Source organism: Colletotrichum spaethianum, assembly GCF_022836535.1.
Source record: "Colletotrichum spaethianum MAFF 239500 DNA, contig10, whole genome shotgun sequence".
NCBI lineage: Eukaryota > Fungi > Ascomycota > Sordariomycetes > Glomerellales > Glomerellaceae > Colletotrichum > Colletotrichum spaethianum.
The window spans coordinates 813,768-833,367 of record NW_026054780.1 but is presented as its reverse complement, the minus strand read 5'-3'; the positions used below and the strand labels follow the sequence as shown (position 1 = coordinate 833,367).

At 55.9% G+C, this 19,600-nt stretch overlaps 5 protein-coding genes across 5 annotated transcripts; 1 reads left to right on the top strand and 4 right to left on the bottom strand.

Moving 5' to 3' along the window:
• Positions 1-1,374: 1,374 nt before the first annotated feature.
• On the bottom strand, positions 1,375-2,411 carry ColSpa_04778 (uncharacterized protein; the record flags this gene model as incomplete). Its single annotated transcript, XM_049270990.1, has 3 exons — positions 1,375-1,971; positions 2,034-2,237; positions 2,328-2,411. The coding sequence occupies 3 exons, from the start codon at positions 2,409-2,411 to the stop codon at positions 1,375-1,377; spliced, it is 885 nt and encodes a 294-aa protein (XP_049126947.1).
• A 708-nt stretch (positions 2,412-3,119) lies between these two features.
• On the bottom strand, positions 3,120-5,811 carry ColSpa_04777 (uncharacterized protein; the record flags this gene model as incomplete). Its single annotated transcript, XM_049270989.1, has 2 exons — positions 3,120-3,255; positions 3,305-5,811. The coding sequence occupies 2 exons, from the start codon at positions 5,809-5,811 to the stop codon at positions 3,120-3,122; spliced, it is 2,643 nt and encodes an 880-aa protein (XP_049126946.1).
• A 4,233-nt stretch (positions 5,812-10,044) lies between these two features.
• Positions 10,045-11,189, bottom strand: ColSpa_04776 (putative J domain-containing protein; the record flags this gene model as incomplete). Its single annotated transcript, XM_049270988.1, has 2 exons — positions 10,045-10,583; positions 10,640-11,189. The coding sequence occupies 2 exons, from the start codon at positions 11,187-11,189 to the stop codon at positions 10,045-10,047; spliced, it is 1,089 nt and encodes a 362-aa protein (XP_049126945.1).
• A 779-nt stretch (positions 11,190-11,968) lies between these two features.
• Positions 11,969-12,485, top strand: ColSpa_04775 (uncharacterized protein; the record flags this gene model as incomplete). The annotated part of the gene is made up of 2 exons (XM_049270987.1): positions 11,969-12,044; positions 12,124-12,485. 2 exons carry the CDS (start codon positions 11,969-11,971, stop codon positions 12,483-12,485), a joined length of 438 nt encoding a protein of 145 aa, XP_049126944.1.
• A 986-nt stretch (positions 12,486-13,471) lies between these two features.
• ColSpa_04774 (tyrosine-protein phosphatase pmp1) lies at positions 13,472-14,567 on the bottom strand (the record flags this gene model as incomplete). The annotated part of the gene is made up of 3 exons (XM_049270986.1): positions 13,472-13,768; positions 13,825-14,017; positions 14,077-14,567. The coding sequence occupies 3 exons, from the start codon at positions 14,565-14,567 to the stop codon at positions 13,472-13,474; spliced, it is 981 nt and encodes a 326-aa protein (XP_049126943.1).
• Between the last annotated feature and the right edge of the window lie 5,033 nt (positions 14,568-19,600).

Below are 19,600 nucleotides of genomic sequence, written 5' to 3'. Positions count from 1 at the left end.
TGGAATGGTTCTCTTGCGTTCGTCTTTACTCCTCCTGCGCTATCTATAGTTAAGATCTAGGTTCTTGGTTGACTATGTCTATCAGGTTATTTTTGGTTTTATGTAGTCACTTGCGCCTGCTTCTTGGGTCTATTGCGAGGATAATTCGCCTTTCTTTCATCGCAGTTTCTTTTCCTGCCAGGTCGAGCAAAGCTCCAAAGATGGCTGTTGATAGCGTACATCATATCACAAGTGTGGTTCGTATTAGTTTCAACAGCTTCAATGATGTCCCTGCACAGGGTTTTGGTCACCTTGCAGACACCCTCGACACCTGCGCTGTGGGTTATCTGGGACATGATACTCCAGGTTCCAAAGCAACTCTGCGACGTTCAACGAAGCTGAAGAACCTCGAAATGATGTGTTTATGGACCTTTACCCTTGGGATCGCAAAGACTCATGAGGACCTCAACTGCTTCGTCGTATCTTCACCTAGGCTGAAAACAATCGAGTTCATCTGCTGGTATACCACCAAGCCGGTATCTGGAAATAACGGTCATAATTGGGAAACCTATTTTAAATGTTGCCTTGTTGGAAGTGTAGAAATCACCAAACACTCTTGACGCTTTGTCTCTCCATTTTTACCAAAGGATGCGAATTCTGGACCTTCGACCGCTCACAAAGGGCTTGCTTTACAGTGATCCGACTCGAAATCTCATCGAGAAACGAGATAGAGTTCTTCTCATGATATTTGCATCATTCGGGTTCTGAAATAGATTCCAAACCGTGGTTTCTGAAGCTGTCCGAGGAGTGGCTTTCAAGTTGGCCAATACAGAAACTTCGCAGACGCCGTCATTTGAACCAGCGCAAGTATATAGGATGTAGAGAAGTAGCATATGAACTGCCTGACTCTCTAACTTTTACTCGAAGTGTTCTCAAGAGCATCATGTATCGTTGCCGGTCTCAATGGGCACTGTTATTTGGTGCTGCCTCAAGAACTTGTCAATAACGGCTTGGATGATTTGTTCAAGAAGTGGAATCAGGATATCGATTCCGAGATATCGATTCCGAGAGGTGTTGCCACGGGTACATTCTGTATGTCTTGAATAAGAAGCGTTCTGAGTCATGCCCTCATGCGGCGTTACGTGGTGAGTTACGCTGTGCAAGGCTGTCTAACAAGGACTCGAGGCTTAGACACAAGTTCACAACCAGCTCACTAATAGAGCGGAGCCTACAACGAGCGCGCGGTTGGATCCCCATTGGGAAATCTAGCGGCCTCATGAACGTGGTGCAAATTGACGAACAGAATATCGGATGCGAGTAATGCTTTCAGAGTTTCTACACACCTCACAGTGCACTCTGACTCTGTAATTCCTCTATCCCGTTTACCCACCGCCCTCAGTAAACCCCCGGGATGATGGTCCACTTCCTCCTCACCTTCTCCTCCCCAAACTGCTCCACATACCACCGCCTGCCACTCCGCGCCCTCGGGAACATGACAAAGATCTCGTTCAGGAAGAACGCCCGCCCGGGAACGCTCCACCCGCTCGCCATCCAGAACCCGAACCACTCGACCCACTCGCAAAAGTAGTGCGGGAACAGCATGTACCGGAACAGCATCGCCTCGGGGATGCGGTAGTGCTTGTCTACGCTGACCTTGGCGGCGCCGTCCCGCTTCTGCTGCCTCGCGACCTTTTCCTGGCGCCGCTGCTCCGCCCGGCGGATCTCCCGGAGCTCCTCGTCGTGGAAGTAGTTGCCGGCGAGGCCGACGTAGAAGATGGCGATGCCGGCGACGAACTGCGCCACGCCGCCGAAGCCGAGGGCCTTGTCCCATTGGGACTGGGTGGTGGGGCCGTAGGCGGCGAGGTAGCTGCCCAGGCAGGTGCCGTTCATGAGCTGGAAGGACAGCGCGGAGAGGGCGACGAGGATGTGGATGGGCGACATGGAAGGCTGGATGATGGGGAAGATGACGGCGCGGTAGGCGTAGTGGATCGTCTGTGATGACTCGCTGTTAGCCGTGAATCAGGCCCAAGGGGATTAGAGAAGGGAGTTCGTACGAATAACCCAGCAAGCACTTTGTTCTGCCACGGCAGGTCATGGATCCCGACCTGCCCGGGCAAGGTGTTCATCATGTACAGCAGCGTCATGACGCCAGGGATCTCCATCAAGAACCACGCGACGCGGCCGGGGACGTTGAGGCGGCTCTGGACCGAGGTCTTGCCCATGCCGTACCAGCTCACGACATACTGCAGTGAGCCGAACTGTCGATCGAAACATGCATGTTAGCAGCGGTTCAGGGAGACGATGCGAACCGGAAAACCAGCAGGAAGAGAGGGGCATGGCCGACGTACCACGGGCCAGGAGAGCTGCCACACGGTCGTGATGGTCTCCCAATTTTCCCGCGTCGGCGGGAACCACCCCTCGATCAGAGACATGGTGGTCGATTCGTCGAGACGATTGAATGTTGAATACCGAGCAATGAGACCGTGTGGGGTTGGATAATCAATAAGAGTCCAGTTCGAGTCGTCCTGGCACAGTTCTCTGTTTGCGTGATGTCCCTCGAGCTCCGTGTCCCCCCACCGCGACACATGCAATGCGAGTCAATGACATCAAAGTACGGTAGCTCCGGGGCGGGAACTGGGACGACGACGCGTTGAACCCCTGCAGGGCCGCCCATGCTCCTGACACACCGCTTTTCCCCTCTGGGCATGCTGGCGGCGGGGTTCCTAAGCTAGATACCCTGCGAATCGGGAGGGTTCCCCATGTGCTCCTCTGTAGCTCCCCCTTGCAGATCCATTACAGCTCTGATTGGCGATGCGCAAACCTACTCGCCTCCTGGTCACGGTCCGGGGAAACGGCATTTCCATCTTCATAAGCTCTTTGATTCATCACTATTAATCCTAAGCCATGATTCCAACGCCATCCGCTGAAAGAAGATGTTTGTACAGGAAAATAGAAATTTGACTTGCAGCTCTGTTTCGCTTCGCTAAGAGGCGCAGAATATCCATGCCGCACGAAAAACCAGTGTCACAAAAACGCCCTTTTATGAAAGCGCCGAAGCTCTTCTTTCTTGCTGTCTTCACATGACGATGCAATCCCTTTCCCTCCCCCTTGCGAGCTTCCAACCGCTCCGCCAGGCCCCATTACCCGGCCTCGACCACCGCCCACCATCGGTCGAGAAGGCGAAAGCGGGAATGATGGCCCGGCGGCGCCATTACCGTGCCGCCCGACAGTTGGGCTACTTGCGTGATGATGAGGATGCCCAGGAGGCGGTTCGTACTTCGCTGCCGCCTGCGCCTGCTCGTAAGTGGGAGGGGCATCGTCCAACCCTTCGTCGGCTGGCCGGTTCACACCTTGTCGGCGTGCAGGGACGATCGGCGGCACAAGTGGCCGCACCAACTGAGGTGGTTGACCCGGCTGGCGGCCTGAGGACGGCGGAACAGTGGTGTTGCTGTTAGAATTGCGCCGGCTGCCTTGAGAGGCTGTCGAGTTGGCATTGCTATTGCTTCGTGCAGCGCCCGCTCGTACAGCCTGCCTGTTGGCAGAACGTCTGGTCGTGGGCCCTTGCTGCAAACGGGCCTGCTGCTCAATGTACTGTTCGCTAAGCATGCTCTCCCGTCGACGAGCAGACTGTTCCGCTCTATGGCGCTGTTCTTCCTCCTCCTGTAGCTGAAGAGCAAGCGCCAGATCCCGATCCTCCTGTTCGTGGTTGGGCGATAGTGGTGTTTCATCTCGCTGTGACGGCGCCTCAAGGTTCCTCTGACGGCCGCGGCCTTGCACAGTCGTCCAGTTTCCTCCGTTTTCATTCCCGGTGTCGATTCTGGGTCGGCTGGCGGCATTGTTGCGTACACTCGGCTGCCCCCGGGAGCTGCCTTGCGAAGGCTCGCCCTCGCCGCCCACAATGCGAAAATCGCCAGAGTAGTATTCGGTACGCTCGCCATTCACGTCAGCCAGCGATTCCCAGACAACTTCGTCGTGGGTAGCATAGCCCGCATCGGTGACGAGCACAAGCAGTTGATGTGTTGAAGGGTGCCGGTAGAGAGTGGAAAAGTGGTCGTTCCGGAAAAGAATGGCAAAGGACCCAGGCTTCATGGCTTTCGTGATGACTTCGAGGCCCGATGGCGTCAGCTGCGTCGCAGAAGTTTCTAGGAACGCTTTTATCGCCTGAATGTCTGAGTATATCTCCTCTTCTTCCTCCGTCAGCGTGCCCAACTTCTCCTGGAGCTCCTCGTCCCGAAAGAGGAGCGTCTGCACATCTTCAAACGAGGCAGCCTGGCGTTCGAAAGCAGCATAAGCCGGGTCAACCTTGGATGGCAGCCATCCGTGGATCAGCGGGATGGCGAAAGCAGCGTATAGTGCCATCTCCTTTGTATCTTCAAAAGTTCCAGGGATCAAGTCGTCGCGCTCAGTTGGATGCAGGTGGGTTAGTGAAGTGCGCTTGAAGGCCTTGACAATCTCAGGAGTCGGGACGAAGCGCGGATTGACGTTCATGCCCGTATGGAGCCCCTTCAGGAATTCGTAAAGCAAAGAAACGTCGGGTAATGACTCTTGCGTTCTCCTCATAAGCTCATCGACAACGGCGTCCAGCAAATACCCAAGGCTGATCTGTTCCCGAGAGCGGAGGACCTGAACAAGTGCCGTATCTGATAGAGATGGCGGGGTCGTCAGCGTAAGCGCGTTGACCAGGGCTAGCAGCGGACACGGCCCGTTGGCGTTCTGCACGAGGATGGGCGAGACCCGCGGGTTCTTCTCAGCGCTGTGATCGTACCAGGCGATGTTCTTGATCTGGTAGGTCTCGGACTTGCCGTCGACGGGGCGTGGTGGCTGTCGGGGCGGGAGTTCTTCGTCATTTCGTGGTGGTAAGGCTGGAGGTGCCTTTTCATCTGTAAACTGCTGAGACGCCTCATTGCTCTGCTCAGTTACCTGCGACCTGCCCGGCGGCGGGCCAGCAGGCGGTTCAACATCAATGAGGTTCCAATCGTCCATGGGAGCGTCCTCGACGGTGGGAGGGGGTACGACGGGGGCGGAAGCTTTTCCTTTGCCCTTGTTCTGTGAGCCAAGGTCATCCCATGCATGCTGGTCTTGGGCAACATCGTTGTTGATCGGTTGCGGTGACTCTGCCGGCTTCTTCGTCTGGTTCTCTGGCAGCTCGTCCCACGCCGGCGAGGCAGGCTCCGAGGGCAGAGACAACAACGCCGGGGATGTTGATATTGCGGGCAGCTTCGGGTCTTGAGAAGTAGCCCAGGCATTGCGTTCCGATTCTCCGCTGTCCTGTGTGCGCAGAGACTGCTGCGCGCTGACGACGGCGGCTTTTTGGGCATGCTGGTCGAGAGCTGGTTGCCACGGGTTATTGCTCATCTCGCCGGTGCTCATCTGCGACAAAGGTTGCAGCGGGGGCATTGCCGGGGGGCTGTTGGCCGGCGGCGACGTTGAGTTGGAGTCAGCGCGAACGTCCTTCCTCTTGAATGGATTTGTATCGGATCGTGCAGGCGGTGGCCCCGGCCGCAGCACCAGCGGAACGCCGTCTGGGTCGGTTGTTGGCACGGCGGCGGTTGGTGGCCGGCTGCCTTCGACATCGTCCCAAACACCGTTGCTCATCTGGGGACCATGTGTGGCAACCCCCCCGGGCTTCAGCGATTCGGGGACATCTTGCGACGTCATTTGCTGGTTCAGGGCAGCGGCGCCCTTTTGCTGAGGAGCATCGTCCCAAACACTCCCTGCGTCGGTCGACGGGGAGTCGGTGGCACTCCATAGCTCCTTTCGCATGTCTTGTACGCGCGGGACGGCGTTGGTGTCGACGTAGGCATCGTCGGAGACGGGCTTGCGGGTAACCATGTCGACGAGGGTCCCGAGGTCTCGGACTGGAGGGTATTAGATGTCTTCGTAGGAGAGCCGTTTGCTCGTCGCAAGCTAGCAAAAAGACGAAAATGCGCAGCTCAGAGTGTCGTCGGATTGCGGAAAATGGGAATGGAAGCAGTTGGAGCTGCAGGCGGGGTTGGGATCGTTCGGCAAGCGGGCTGGGCGAGGTAGTGAGATTGAAGCTCCAGGAGGTGTCGTCATTCGGGTGGGCTGTTAATAGCAAACCTCTGGATTATTGCAAGCAATCAGCTGCCCGAAAGGGTATAAAACGGCCACCAACAGGGTCCCGGGGACCGTTGGGAGGGAGAGTTAATCAGGTGGCTTGTCTCTGTTCCCCCGGCCTCTTGGGAAGCTGACAACGACAGGCGGCCAAAAAGAATGAAGCAAAATGTTTTGGAGGGTTGCAGGAAGATTGGCACAACTTTGGTTTGGGGAGGAAGAGAGAGTGAGGGTGAGAGTGAGAGTCTGAGAGTCTGAGCCTGCTGCAAGTCAGAGGAACCTGGAAAGCGAAGCAAGCCAAGACCACCCTGTGCACCAGCTGCGGGCGGCGGCGGCAAGAGCAAGCCCAGCGCAATTGCAGTGGAATTCAGAGGCCCACGCAACGCAACGCAGCGCAGTACCTACACAGGACATGGACATGGACGAGTGGCGGTGCGCCTTCCCCCCCACCACCAATTGGAGGTGCAGACGGGTAAGCTGGAAAAGGCACAATGGTGTACGTATCTGATTCCGCGCTCTTTCTTGGGGGTTATGTTTACTCCTTTGAACAAGACTTCATTCAATGTTCAGAAACTTAGAGCCGGGACGCAGCTACCGTGACTCGACTGGACGAAGGCGTTTTGAGACTCGAAACGAGACACGCTGTTCGCACCCATCGCAGGACAAGTTTCAACAACTTTTGCATCGAACTGCTACGACCGCTTGACAGCTTCCCTCGAGCTAGGACTCGACCAAGTGGGCCGCTGGACGCAGGCCGGGCGGCACAAGCACCTCGAGTTACGCGGACAGGGAACCGCAGCAGCAATCAACACTCCCTGATAGAGCTCACGTTACGGCCACTGACGGGCGACCAGCGGCAATTGTCTACAGTAGAGGGCTGGCTGCCCGCCGCCATTGCCGTGGGAAGATCCCTGGGTGCCCCGAGTCGTGGAAGGGGACGAGACGGGGGCCGCCAGGCAACAGGATACGGGGCGCCTCAACGTTGCAGGAATCATATGAGACCTGGGCATGGAGAAGGACTGGCGCCCGCCTCATTTCACGGCGGCTACCTGCAATACCGCCGGACGAAGGCAATGCACAAAAACATTGACCTGGTTGGGGGAGGATTTGCATGGTGACGACGACAACAACCTCACGGCTTATTCACCCGTGATTCAATGCGCCCTCGAGCAGGTACTTCGCCATGAGCTACGGATTGAGTGGGAGCTTCACCCGCCGAAGCTTGCGCGTCCACTCACCATTACGCCCACCCACCAGCCACCCGCTTGTCTGAAGCTCAGCTGGCGGCGTCGCGATACGGAGAGGTGACTGGAAGAGCCACCACAGATGAGTGTGCAGCAGATCCGGAAAAGAAGAGCCTGACCTTGGTCCTGATCAGTTATGTAACGCCCGAGTAAAAAGACTGTGGGAACACAGAACATGGAAGAAACGATACCCCCCGTCGGCCGATGACATGAGGCTGTGGCGCCGGATGTCACAGCCACATTGGAAATATGCGTACTCGCCAGTCTGACCCACACCTCACACTTCCTCCGCGTCCAGCCACTCGCTACTCATGGGTAGCCCCCGCGCAATGACGCAGCGGGTCCCCGCGGTGCTCCGTGCCCGAGACTTTTCGGACAGGGACAGACCCCGCGTCGCCGTCCGTCGTCCCCATTCCCAACGGGGAGCTCTTCTAACAGCCCATTACCAGCACACTGAGGTGCACGCGTTAAGGGCTGGCTACCGACGCTCGCCCAAGCATCCGTACACGCATAGAGCCCTCACACATCATCTGGCTCTCAGCCCTCTTCGATTCCAAAGAGGCCCGAGCCTCCGTTTCAAGACGGGGCCCATGACGGGGAGAGGGCCACACCCGGCTTAGGCCATGTGGTGGAGGGCTAGGTCCCGTTCTGGAGCTCGCTCTACTATGTACGAGCCAACAATCCGTCGTTCATGGTTCATTGGATCCTTGAAGAGCTGGGCCCGTCGGGCATGAACCGGTCTAGCATAAATTTCCTTTCAAAGCATTTAGGGGCGTTAGTAAAGGACTGGACGATACTTGCCCACATGAACCTTGTTCGAATCGATGTCACTCGATTTCCCTCGATGCCCGATCCGTCTCGGCACCGCTTTCCTCGAACACGTTCCATACCGCCCGTTCGTGCGGCAATGGGACGGTTTGACGCTAGGGATGTGTCCGCACATGCTTGCTCGGACACACATAACACATCTTTCTATGCTTCGATCGTGATCCTCACACCACCCTTCTCTCTTGGCATCTTCAACTTGTCTTGTTCAGAGACGGAACGTTGGCCTACATCTCACTCAGGACACCGGTTCTGAGTAATGACAGAACCTTGGACCGCAAGGGATACGCGGTTGGCTAAGGTCTCCGTTCTGCGCGATCTGAACCTTGAGCAAACCTTTCATTCTCTTATTTCGACTCTTGACCCCGGCGTGCTGTCGCGGCATCCGATCCGTATCTTGCGCCATCATGCCTAGCTGTCATGGAGAAAAGGTAGGGAAATGGCACGAAATCAGCCCACCTGGCCATTGTTCGTATTGGCATCCGGGGGTCCAAACTTTAGTCCGAACCCTTTCCGGTCCGAATGCTCCGTCGCTCCGGCGCCCATATCGACCTCACAGGACGCGTATGTTGATCCAAGAAAGTACGGAACACATATGATGGTTAAGCAACGACTTCCTGAGAGATGGAATTGCAAATGAAGTGCGATTGATACTGCGGCCTCGACTTGGCAGCTTTAACATCAGCACAATTGATCCTGTAGCTACCTCAGCCTTGGACAACATTGTCCAGCACGACCCAGCCCTGAACTCGTACGAAAGGTCAATGGGAAGCCTGGTCCGAATAGCTTTGGAATCATCTACTAGCATTCACGTTCTTCAGACCAGAATCAAAGTCGTTCAATTACGAAGGCGCCATGCAATAACCCCTTGGATTTTCCTGCCGCAGCTGGGCGGCCACAGAGGTGCGTTTTCCTCAGTGGCACCATCGAAGAAGAATCTGCTCCAAGAAGCCGGACATAATAGTTGCTGTGGTGGACCCATTCTCAAGGTTTCGACGTCCAGAAGCTCAATGATGTCAATGTAATCCCCACGGTTCTGTTTCTCGTAATGGGAGCATCATTCTAGGCCAAGTCCCATGTTTGTTTCCTCCAGACTCTTCTTCACCGTACCCTTTATGGACAGGATATTAGCAACATATAGCAATATAACCTTATCAGCCAATTACCAGCTGTTCATGATGTATAACTGTAACATTGCCTCCCGAAAATGATCCCTTAGTTGTCGTGGGGAACTACGAGCGCACCGTGAAAGCCCACAAACTCCCAACAACACGATCGAGGTAGTAGGCGGGAAGAAGTTCTAAGAAAAGTCCTGGAACCCAGAGACTTCTACACCTCGGGCTATGAGTGACTGCCAAACCCAAGCTGTCAGTATGTTTTCGCCCGCGGCGACTAGCCTTGTCAGGTCGACTTCCTCCTTCGGGTCGTCCCAGTACACAAAGGTATACGATTCTATAAGGGGTTCGGGAAAGTAAGGATAATATGTGTTTGACCCGGGCTCATCAAGCCGTTTCCTCTTACAGAGCATCCACGATGGCTCAAACGACGGACAGAGATTCAAGGCGAGAGACGAGGAGAATCATGTAAATCACACTTTCTAGGCAGCACCGCACCTGAACTTTCGCCTAGGAGACTTGCACGACGCTGTTGACCATAAAAATGACGGACCCGAGTGACGAGGAGTGTGATACAGAATATATAGAATATTGTGTCGCAAAAGAGAAAATGCCCTGACACGGATTTCCAACAATGCTATGAATCTCATCTCTTCCTGAGAACGCCCAATTAGACCAGGGAAAAAGCCCTCTACCTCATCCTCACCTCCCTTTCGACCGGCCATTTCTCAGCCGACCCGCATGAAATACTCCCAATTCTTATACAGCCCTTTGGGGGGTACACATCCACCTCTCGATTAAGTCTACTATGACCTCCCCACGCGGAACGTCTCCAGCCTCTTACACGACGGCATCTCAAACGCATCGGCCTGGCGCATCTTCTCCGGGTCCTGGAAGAACCACCCGCTCGCCGAGTCGTACATGCGCTGCCTCGCCATCAACTCGTTCTCGCACTCGAACCGCAGCGTCCGCACCAGGTTGTTCTCCGCCGTCTGGTCCAGCTGGCTGAGCTTGCCCTTGGTAAAGCTCTCGACCTCCTTGGGGTTGACAAAGTACTTGACGTTCAGCTTCGGCGTCGTCCGACCCAGTGTGTTGGCGCCCTTGGGGCTGTCGTAGACGATGCTCGGCGCCACGGGCCCGCCGCCGCTAAAGAGGCTCGAGATGAGCGGGAACACAAAGAGCAGCAGGATCGGCAAGAGACCCATGAGCGTCGACAGACCGCCGCCCTCCTGCTCCGTCGCCTCGCGCGGTCTCCTCCGCGGCCTCGCACCGCCAAATTGGTGTACCCTGACTCCTGGCCCGCCGCCAAAGTTGAAGACAAATTGAGGTCCTGTGTCGAAGCCACCTGCATATCGCCATTAGCATCTCTAGGTCTCTGGTCACGCAAGTCGCAAGTCTCACCTCCTCCAAACGGACCTCCGCCAAACCCACCGCCGCCGCCGCCGAAGAACCGTTGGAACATCTCCTCGGGCGTCATCTCCTCCATGCCTCCGCCTCCAAACCCACCACCACCTCCTCCTCCGCCTCCGCCGCCGCCGCCTTGCCGTCTTCCGAACCCGCTGAACGGATTCTGCGCCTGTGCCTGTCCGAACCGCGAGTCCGGGTCCGTCCCGAAGCGGTCAAACTTCTCACGCTTCTCCTTGTCGCCCAGCACGCTGAAGGCGCGGCTGACCATCTTGAAGGCCTCGTCGGCGTGTTCGTGGCCGTTCTTGTCCGGGTGCGTCAGCAGCGACTGCTTGCGGTACGCCTTCTTGATCTCGCTCTCGGTGACGGTCGTCTTGACCTCCTCGAGGCCGAGGATGTCGTAGAAGGCCGTCGGCGAGCACTTGCGGATCCGCAGCACCGCCGCCTTTTGTTCCACCGTATATGTGCGGCCCTGGTTGCCCTGGTTGTGCTCGCGGCTGCGAGCGCTGCCGCCCGCGTCGGCACCCGAGGCTGTTGCGCTCGGCATGGTGCCGGGGATTTAATTTTTGCGTTGAGGTAGGTGTCTGTTTTGTTTCTGTGGTGTTGGTTGCCGGGGCAGATCGAGGGGTAGCTATCGAGTCGGCGGAATTGAGCAACAAGTGCGAACAGAATTTTGCGGGATTAATACCTGTTCTGATGTGCTGTGGTTCGCCAATAGACTTTTTGTGGTCGTGATGCGCAGTCGTCGGCCGATGCGATGTTGATTGGCGGCTTTCTGCCAATCTGTCAAGATAGGCGTTGCAAGGCTGGATGGAGCCTCCGGATGGATAATTCCCCCGCACCTGACCAGCTAGCTACACTGGCTCGACTCGACGCCGGTGAATCAGAGAGCGCTTCCTGGTGGAAAACGCAGACAGTGGTCGTAGGTGGGTGATTTCGTGCAGTCGATAGCCGGGGAACCAGGGAACCGCGTTACGTCGCAAGAAACGGGAAGAAGGTCGTAACGTCCCTGCCAGAAATGGAACAAGACACTCTGCAGTTGTTCCAGCCCACTCGACAGTCGTCGAAATTGACAAGACCCCCGACGCCCCGGAACTACGGACCAGATGATTGGATGCTGCTCAGGCTTACTCATCCGAGCAGGGGCCCAGCCTTATCGATAAGCCACGTCACCACATGGGGAAAGTCGCTTGCACTTGGAGCTAGCTCTGGGCTGCTCCCCATGCGTTCAGAGGGTCGACGCCAAAAAATCAGTGACGATATTCCCACTGCTCCATCAGCCCAGTCTTTGCGCCAGCGGAATCGGTCAACCAAGAACCCACGACAATGGCGTCCAACAATGGCGGACCCGACACTGAGGACGTAAAGTCCTCTATCTTTAGCAAACTCCACGACTATGGCAGTATGCACATCCGCCCTTTCGCTTTCCCCCCTCCAATCTCTCCTCTGCGTCCACTAACACCTTCACCCTCGCCAAATAGCAAACCCCCTCCCGCCCGCAATCCACGCGATCCTGATTGCCGCGCTGCACGGCCGCCCCCTCAAGATCCTCCCGTGCTCCTTCGCGCCCGCCCTACTTTTCAGCAGCTACGTCAACCTCGCCGGCTTCCCCACCGACAGCGCGGGCTTCACCTGCGCCCTCTCGGGTTTGTACGCCCTCCTCGCTCTGCGCCGCCGTCAGCCCCTGCGCAGCAAGTTCACCGCTCGCGGCCTCGTCCGCGGCACCGCCATTGGCATGGGCTTCGCCAACTCGGCTGCGGGCGCCTGGGTCTACGCCAATGGTGACCGCAAGAAGGACGAGGCCGAGAGGAAGGAGAGAAACCGCTGGGGCGGCGAGGCGTAAACTCACACGAAGAGACGGACAATAGCCCAAACATGGGAGGAAGGAGGGGAGCGTTTCATCCGGTTGGCTTACAAGATCCCAATGGACCTTACTCGGGGCACTGGTCTTGGCTCGGCTGGAGTTGAATGAAGACAGAAACGCCAAGCCAAGGTGAAGAGCTGGGGTTTGAAGAGATCGGAGATGTTGTACGATTTTAGGCGATATCTGCCATACATCGAAAGACATCGAGTCATGAGACGATCATCGACACGCGAAACGGCGACATCTGGGGATGGATCGACACACTGCATTACTTTGAAGCGCTCGGAGCCAATGCTTAACACGAAACTAGCATACAAGGGAGCCAGGTCCTTGTTAATAGGGTTATGTATAATACTGTAGAACCATCTCATAAACACACACGATGAGTGACGGCTGCCGAGGGCCTTAATTGTTGGCATAAAACAGAGTCTCTTTGCTCTGGAGGTGATCAGTTGCGCGCCTTACTAGTTGTACAATGCAGTAGAAGGAAGCCTATACACAGCAAATGCCTATTGCGGTGGCCCCAAAATATCGAGTTCAACGCCAAAAGGAGACACCTCAGCTCTTGATGAGTCTCCGGCTTCTGTCTATCAATACAAAGGAAAATTATTAAATGCAGTGGGCGTCCCGGCCCCAACAGTCAATGCTGCATCCAGGGGCTGTCCCAAGTACCAAACTTTTTGTGACCGTGTTTTCTTTGTTCCTTTTCATGTACTGCGACTGCGACTCTCATGTCTGGTCGCCCATCCTCTCACCGGTGCTGTATCTAGCCTCTCCCCGTTCGTCTTTACTGGTCTTCTTCCTCGAGTATCTGTGTAAGGTATCGTTGCTAGGCAATGGGGCCCATATTTCTTCAGGAAAGGTGTTGTGCCGTGCTGCTCCACCAAGTTCAGACTTCGGCAAACATCCGCCCAATGTCGCCAAGAATCATGCAAGGATCAGAGAGTTGTGACCGCCGGAGAAGGTCACCTCACGTCTTTGACTCGTCTGGCCGTGGTCTGCATTCTATGGCCAGAGAGCAGCCAAACAAAGATGACAAAGACACTAAACAGCGTCACCCGGACAAAGTGCCGGATCCGAAACCGCATATTCGCATCGTGAACGAACAAATTTGACAGATCCGATAGGTCAAAGTCGGTAAGATACTTAATATCGCAGTCTCTGACCTTGGGCTCGGCGTATGTCCTGTACTCGTCTACAATAGTGTTAAGCTCCCAGCCCGTCACCTTGCGGACCACGCCAACAACACACCCAGTGCGGTGCTGTAGTCAAGTTAGTGAATGAGAGTGAGATTGAGATGGTATTTGGGTGCACGTACCTTGCCGTGGTTGCAGTGGATGAGTAACGGGTGGTGCTCGCGATTGAGAACCAGCCGCAGGATGGCCTTCATTGTCCGAATAGGAATGGCCTCCTTCTTTGTGCCCTTCATGTTGAACACATGGTGACGGATGCCGTTGCCGGACATGAAGGCCGTGTAAGGCTCATCGACATCATCCTTCTGGACGAGGGTGCTTTCGAATTGGTCAGCATTGGGGTGTAAGAGAAATGTGAGTAATCAAGGATGACTTACACAATCGACTTCAACCCAAGATTCCGAATGAAGCCGAAATCCTCGGGTTTAGGATAGCTGCTGCGGTAAACGCCTGGGACAACTACACCAAAGTTGATGGGTCTCCCGTCAATGGGCAGGACTCGCTCGATGACAGAAGAAATTGGCGAAGCCATGGGTGGTTTCAGCCGGTCGTCAAAAACTTCCAGACTATCCTCGCGCCGCGCCGGAACCTTCTCTCCTAGAACGGCGGCCTTCACGTCTTCCACCACCATGGCGACTTGCTTCTGTACATGAACGTCAACCGCGGCGTCGGGAGCGGCCACAGACTCGCGCGAGCCTTGTCGTGAAGGGCCCTTGGCCTGGTACTTGTCGGCCAGCTCGAGGGGAGCAGGGTCTTCTTGCTTGGAATTGCGTCTTGTCGGGCGGTAGGTGGGATCTTCTTCTGGGTGGCCGCCCTCGTCCTCGAGGAAAAGCCTTGTACTTCTTTTGGAGACCATCGCAACAGCCATGTTGAGTGGTTTTGTGTAATTGGCTGGTATAGGCCTGGCAGAGAGATGAGTCTTGCTCGCGTGACTATTTAGGATCGTCGAATGATGTATTTCGGGGTTCGTGGGGCGATAGAGTTCAGCGCTCGGAGGAAGGTTAAGAAAGGGTAAGAGGTCGTGTGAGCAGGTCTGAATAGTGGGTGATTCAGTTGGTTCAGAACGTGTTGAAAAGCGTGTAATCGTTTCATGGGTTTCCTCCCGTGGGACAAGAGGCAGTGTTGAAAAATCGTCCCTTCGCGTGTCCTTACAGAGGACAGGCGCAGACCTGACGGACGGCAAGTTGGAAATTGAGGTCCATCTTGTCGAATGCGCGTGTAAGGGTAGTCAGTATGGCTGATGATGTCTCAAGCGGGCGACGGGTGGTGTTGCTCGGAGGGACCCTCGGTGATGAATTTGGACAAGCCGGCCGTGGAAGCGAGAGTGCGTGTGCAGTCGGTATTGGTTGTGGGAATGAGGCAGAAGTAAGGGAAGAGGGAAAAAGGGCCCTGGGCGCACGCGGGAGGAGCGGGTTAGTAAATGAGCATCGTAATGTAATGGGGTGTGGGATGGAGGATCCGCGGCGCGGTGGTGGTGGAAGTGGGTGGGACGTGGGTGCGGCGGAGAGGAAGAAGCGTGGAAGCACAGGTGCAGTGCTCCGTCGTAGACGCAGTACTACCAGAGTGCCTTACTCTACAGGTGAAGGGTGGATGACGGGTAGGGGAGTGGGCGTAGGTACCTGAGATGTTGCTTGGCTTGGCTTCGTGGGACTGCTTGGCTAAGACGAGATGAGGTGAAATGGGGAGATCTGCCTTGGGGGGTGTCTCAGGTTCAAGGTCCAAGTATTGGTCGAATATTGGAAGAGGAAAGAGAGGGGAGAAGGACGACTTAGATGGGGGAAGAGAGAGACAGCCACTACGGAGACGGACGGAGGGGGGCAGGCAGGACCAGGAAAAGAGTAAAGGAAGCACGGGGACTTTCCTGAGTGAGGGTTGAGGTACTGGCAATTTACTCTACATGTGTTGTTGGGCGAGCATACAGGTACTGGGTGTGGGGTGGTGGTGGCATCACTGGGGAAAAGAGACACGGAAGTCTACATAACGTAGTACATACATACAGCTTGACAAAGCGAAAGAGAACGAGGGACGAGAGCGCCACAGAAGCCTGGCCCAAGTTTCAGACGGCCGGGGAAAAGTACAGCACAACGAGGGAAAAAAAAACACAAGAAAAAAAAAGGCACTACAAGGGACAATGCAATGCACAAAGTGACATGCCTACCTAGGCTGTGGGGTGGGCTGGACCCGGCCACCCACTCGCGTCCGCTGCAGTCCTCAGGCCAGACTGTCGGAAAGAGAAAGAGACTCGGCCGCCTGAATGACCATCATGTACTATGGTGTGATGGGTAAGTCTTTTACCCACAACAGGTAGTTCTTGGCTTTGACCCCACAGCCAGCGAGGATTCACAGCCCAACTGGCTGAACAGTCACCTAAGTGTGCGAAGTACCAGTGCTTAGATCTGCCTGCTTGCAAGCCACAAGATACCTGACAGGGGTAAAAAACTTTGGCCTGATACCATAGTACCGCTCCTCTATGAATGGTTGGGAGGATACTCTCCAGCTGAGTGTGGGGGACATCTGCATGGACACGCCCACTAAACCACAAACAAACAAGGTGCAGACCTAGGGAGGGGCAGCCCACTGAACCGCACTTTGTAAGCTTTGGAGCCACTGCAGCCAAGCTGACCTGGAGAGGCCGTCGTCAGGGAAGGAAGAAAGGAGTTAACGGAGGAAGGAAAAGGTACGTATCTTTTCTCTAGGTATTCCTTAGGCAAGACACCTGTGTTTTTAGCACCGGCTCGGGGAGCAGGGAACATCGGTACGTACCCAGCCTTCTCCGGTCTCCCATCCACGATGTACTCCGACAGGCAGGTACTCTGTAGTGTATGCACAAGGACCCGGGGTCACTAAATCCATGGAGGAGCAACACGACACTAACACCGAGGGGAATTCAACGTCAACATCACAACTTGCATCAACCCGGTAATTGGGGAAGTTGGAACCACCCGCTGGCCGCGCAACGAGACGCGAAGAAGGAACATCAAACTGTCCCAGCGGTCCCCAAACCAGACCCCTCAACGTCTGCCACGACGGACGGGTGGACTCAGTTGACAACTGTGCCAGAGACCGCCAAGCGACCGACACATGGGGACCAACAACGACGCAACGAGACCCTCTGACTGGAGAGCAGAGGCACCGTCGGCGGCGATCCGACCACGACGCAGCCACAGATCGGCAGGCGAACACTGACGCTCAGCCACCGAGAGAGGAAGGCGGCGGCGGCCACCGATCTCTGCGCGCGCGCCTCTCTGGAACCTGCAGAGCCCGCAGACACCAGACGCCGGACCGTCATCTACTGTCATCCAGGTCTGCCGCCGCTTGCTTCAGCCGTGGGTGGTTGGACCTCCTTTCCTTTGAGCGAGCGAGGAACTCGATGATACCGTCGCTTCTTGGAGAGCTTCCGTCTTCCGCGAGTGGCGGTTTCTAGCCCAACCGAGTGTCCGTCATCCATGCTGCCTACTACACACACGGTACCAACCGCTGCCGCACGCGACGTACGTACTCTCGCGGATGTACACCAACTTCCCCCAGACTCGTTCGGCGTCGCGTCTGAGGAAAAACACGACTGGGCACGCTGCAACAGTCACTACTTCCTCGTAGCTAGTACTGCGTGTTGTAAACGACGGCCTCGGAGGATAGGGATTCTCCAAATCCGACCGCATCCACGAACAGGCGCGTGGTACACCACAGCTGTTCTCCAAGTTTAGTTCATTCAGGGGGGGTGTCGTCCTGCAGTACCTAGGCGGCTGGGGCGCTCTCACTCTGTCTCTGCATCGCCCATCTGGTCATCTTGCGTTTTTGTCGTGGCATCTCAAGAAGACTGCAGCCAGTTGGATCGCGTGAGCCACGACGACAGCCTCGTCCTTCCGCCGATCAACCAGCCCAGTCCTTTCCGTCTCTTGACAGGTGCGGGTGCAATGGGAAACCCCACGCCACTTGCTAAGAGCCGCAGCATCCTCGACTATGGATGAGATAGCCCAATCCACGGGGCCCGTCTCTCGCCTCGCCTTGCTTCGTTTCAACTCCTCACTTGTACAGATACCACCTCACCTTAATTCCGGTGCTACCTGGCGTTGCAAGATTATATCAGTCCAAGAAGTCGTAACAAGACGTCTGCTACTCCGCTCTCAGGTCCTGTCGGCCCTCGTCGCCATTCCAGAATCCCCTTGGACGGAGAAAAATGACCGCCGCCGCGAATCAGCAGACAGTCTCCCTCTGTCATCTGACGTCATCTTCTCTCGGTGCAGCCATCATCACGCGAAAACCTTGCGCTCAGTTTCACCCGAGCGTGTCGTAGTACAAACTCGCCGCGGCTTCAAGAGGTGCAGCATGATGATGATGATGATGATGATGCGAGATTACGTAAGCAAGGTGAGGAATGCCACCACAGTGCCTTGGGTCCTGTACCGCACCACTGGTACCTACCGTCAGTGACCACCAGAAAAAAGAAAGCATGGAACCAGCCTTTTGTGTTCCATTTCGTTCCCCAGCGACGGCGCATTACCTACCTCACCTGCCCTCGCTTCACCTTGGTTGCGCCTCTATCACGAAACCGGTGACGCTGCCAACCTAGCCATTAAGGAAACCTGCCTTGCCTCTCGCTCTTTCGGCTCTGGGCCCCAGAGTATTATCAAGTGGCCACTCGGATACCGGCACAGCGAATGCGCCTGGTGCACAAGTGCTGCGTGCACCAAACAGCAACATAACGTACATCGTGCTCGCGAGATTTATTGACTGGCCCCCACGTTCCACTCGGAGGACTAGGCTGATATCACTCACCGAAAGCCTCACCCCTTCACCCTGCCGCCGGACCAACTCACCTTTTCGGCACCGAACAAATTGTAAATAGAAAAAAGGTGACAACCGGCCTCGCGTTCCTACGGCTGACCAGGTACACTTCCGCGCGACAGGACCAGGCAAGCCCGACGACAGGAACCATTAATCCAGTGGTGGTTGTGGCCCCGCGGCCCCACCACGGAGGGCACCTCAGTATATGGTTTTTTTTTCTTTTCTTCATCAATATTCATCTGCATCATCCTCGTGTGTGCCACTGCCCGCAGGCCGTCGGCGAAATTCCACCCAAATTTCGGACTTGTGCCCCAGAAGGCCCTAACAGGATCAGAGTTCAACGGGGTGCAGCAATGCAGTATTAGAACGCCAAACTTGGGAGACCCCATTCCACTTCCACTTTCCCCTGTCAACGACCTACCGTAATCCAGTGGGCCACCTGCTGGGGGTGGCCAACGAGGAGAACCTCGCCCCGAAGTTCGCGCCGAGCCTTGCTTTTTGAACTGTGCGCAGTCCAGGCAGCTCGGCCGCGTGACATTGAGCGATTGCCGACGTGATGGGCGTGCCTCTGGCGCCGCACTAAGGCCCCCTCCGTCCTGCCCGCGGCACCGTCTGTCCTACTCCGTGGGTTCTAGCGTGGCCCGTAGCGTCGGTCTGCTCGGAAGCTTCATCAGCCTCTCTCTCTCCCTCCCCAATCTGGCATCTGACAGCAAGACTACCCTGACTTGACAACAGTCCAACGGCTCCGGGTTGGCCGAAGCAACCCCCTTTAGCTTCCCAATGTGGTGTCATGCAGGGTTGCCAAACACACAGGTGGATGTAGCTTCGCTTTCCATGAAGATGGGAACCAAAGAGTAGACAGCGTGAAATGCCGGTAGCGTGCATGGCCAATAAAAAGGTTAGGTGGGCTCTATTCCATCCACTCGCCCAGGCGCCCGACTACTGTTCGACGCCCGTCGATATACCGTCCCCAAATCTATACCTCTTTTAAAAAAAAAGAAAAAAAAGGAGGAAAGCAGACCGATGGACGGACGCGGCCCTCTGTCGTACAACCCATCGCGCGCCGCCCAGATGTGGTCTGCCTCTCGATGCAGCCCTATTCCATGTTTTACAACG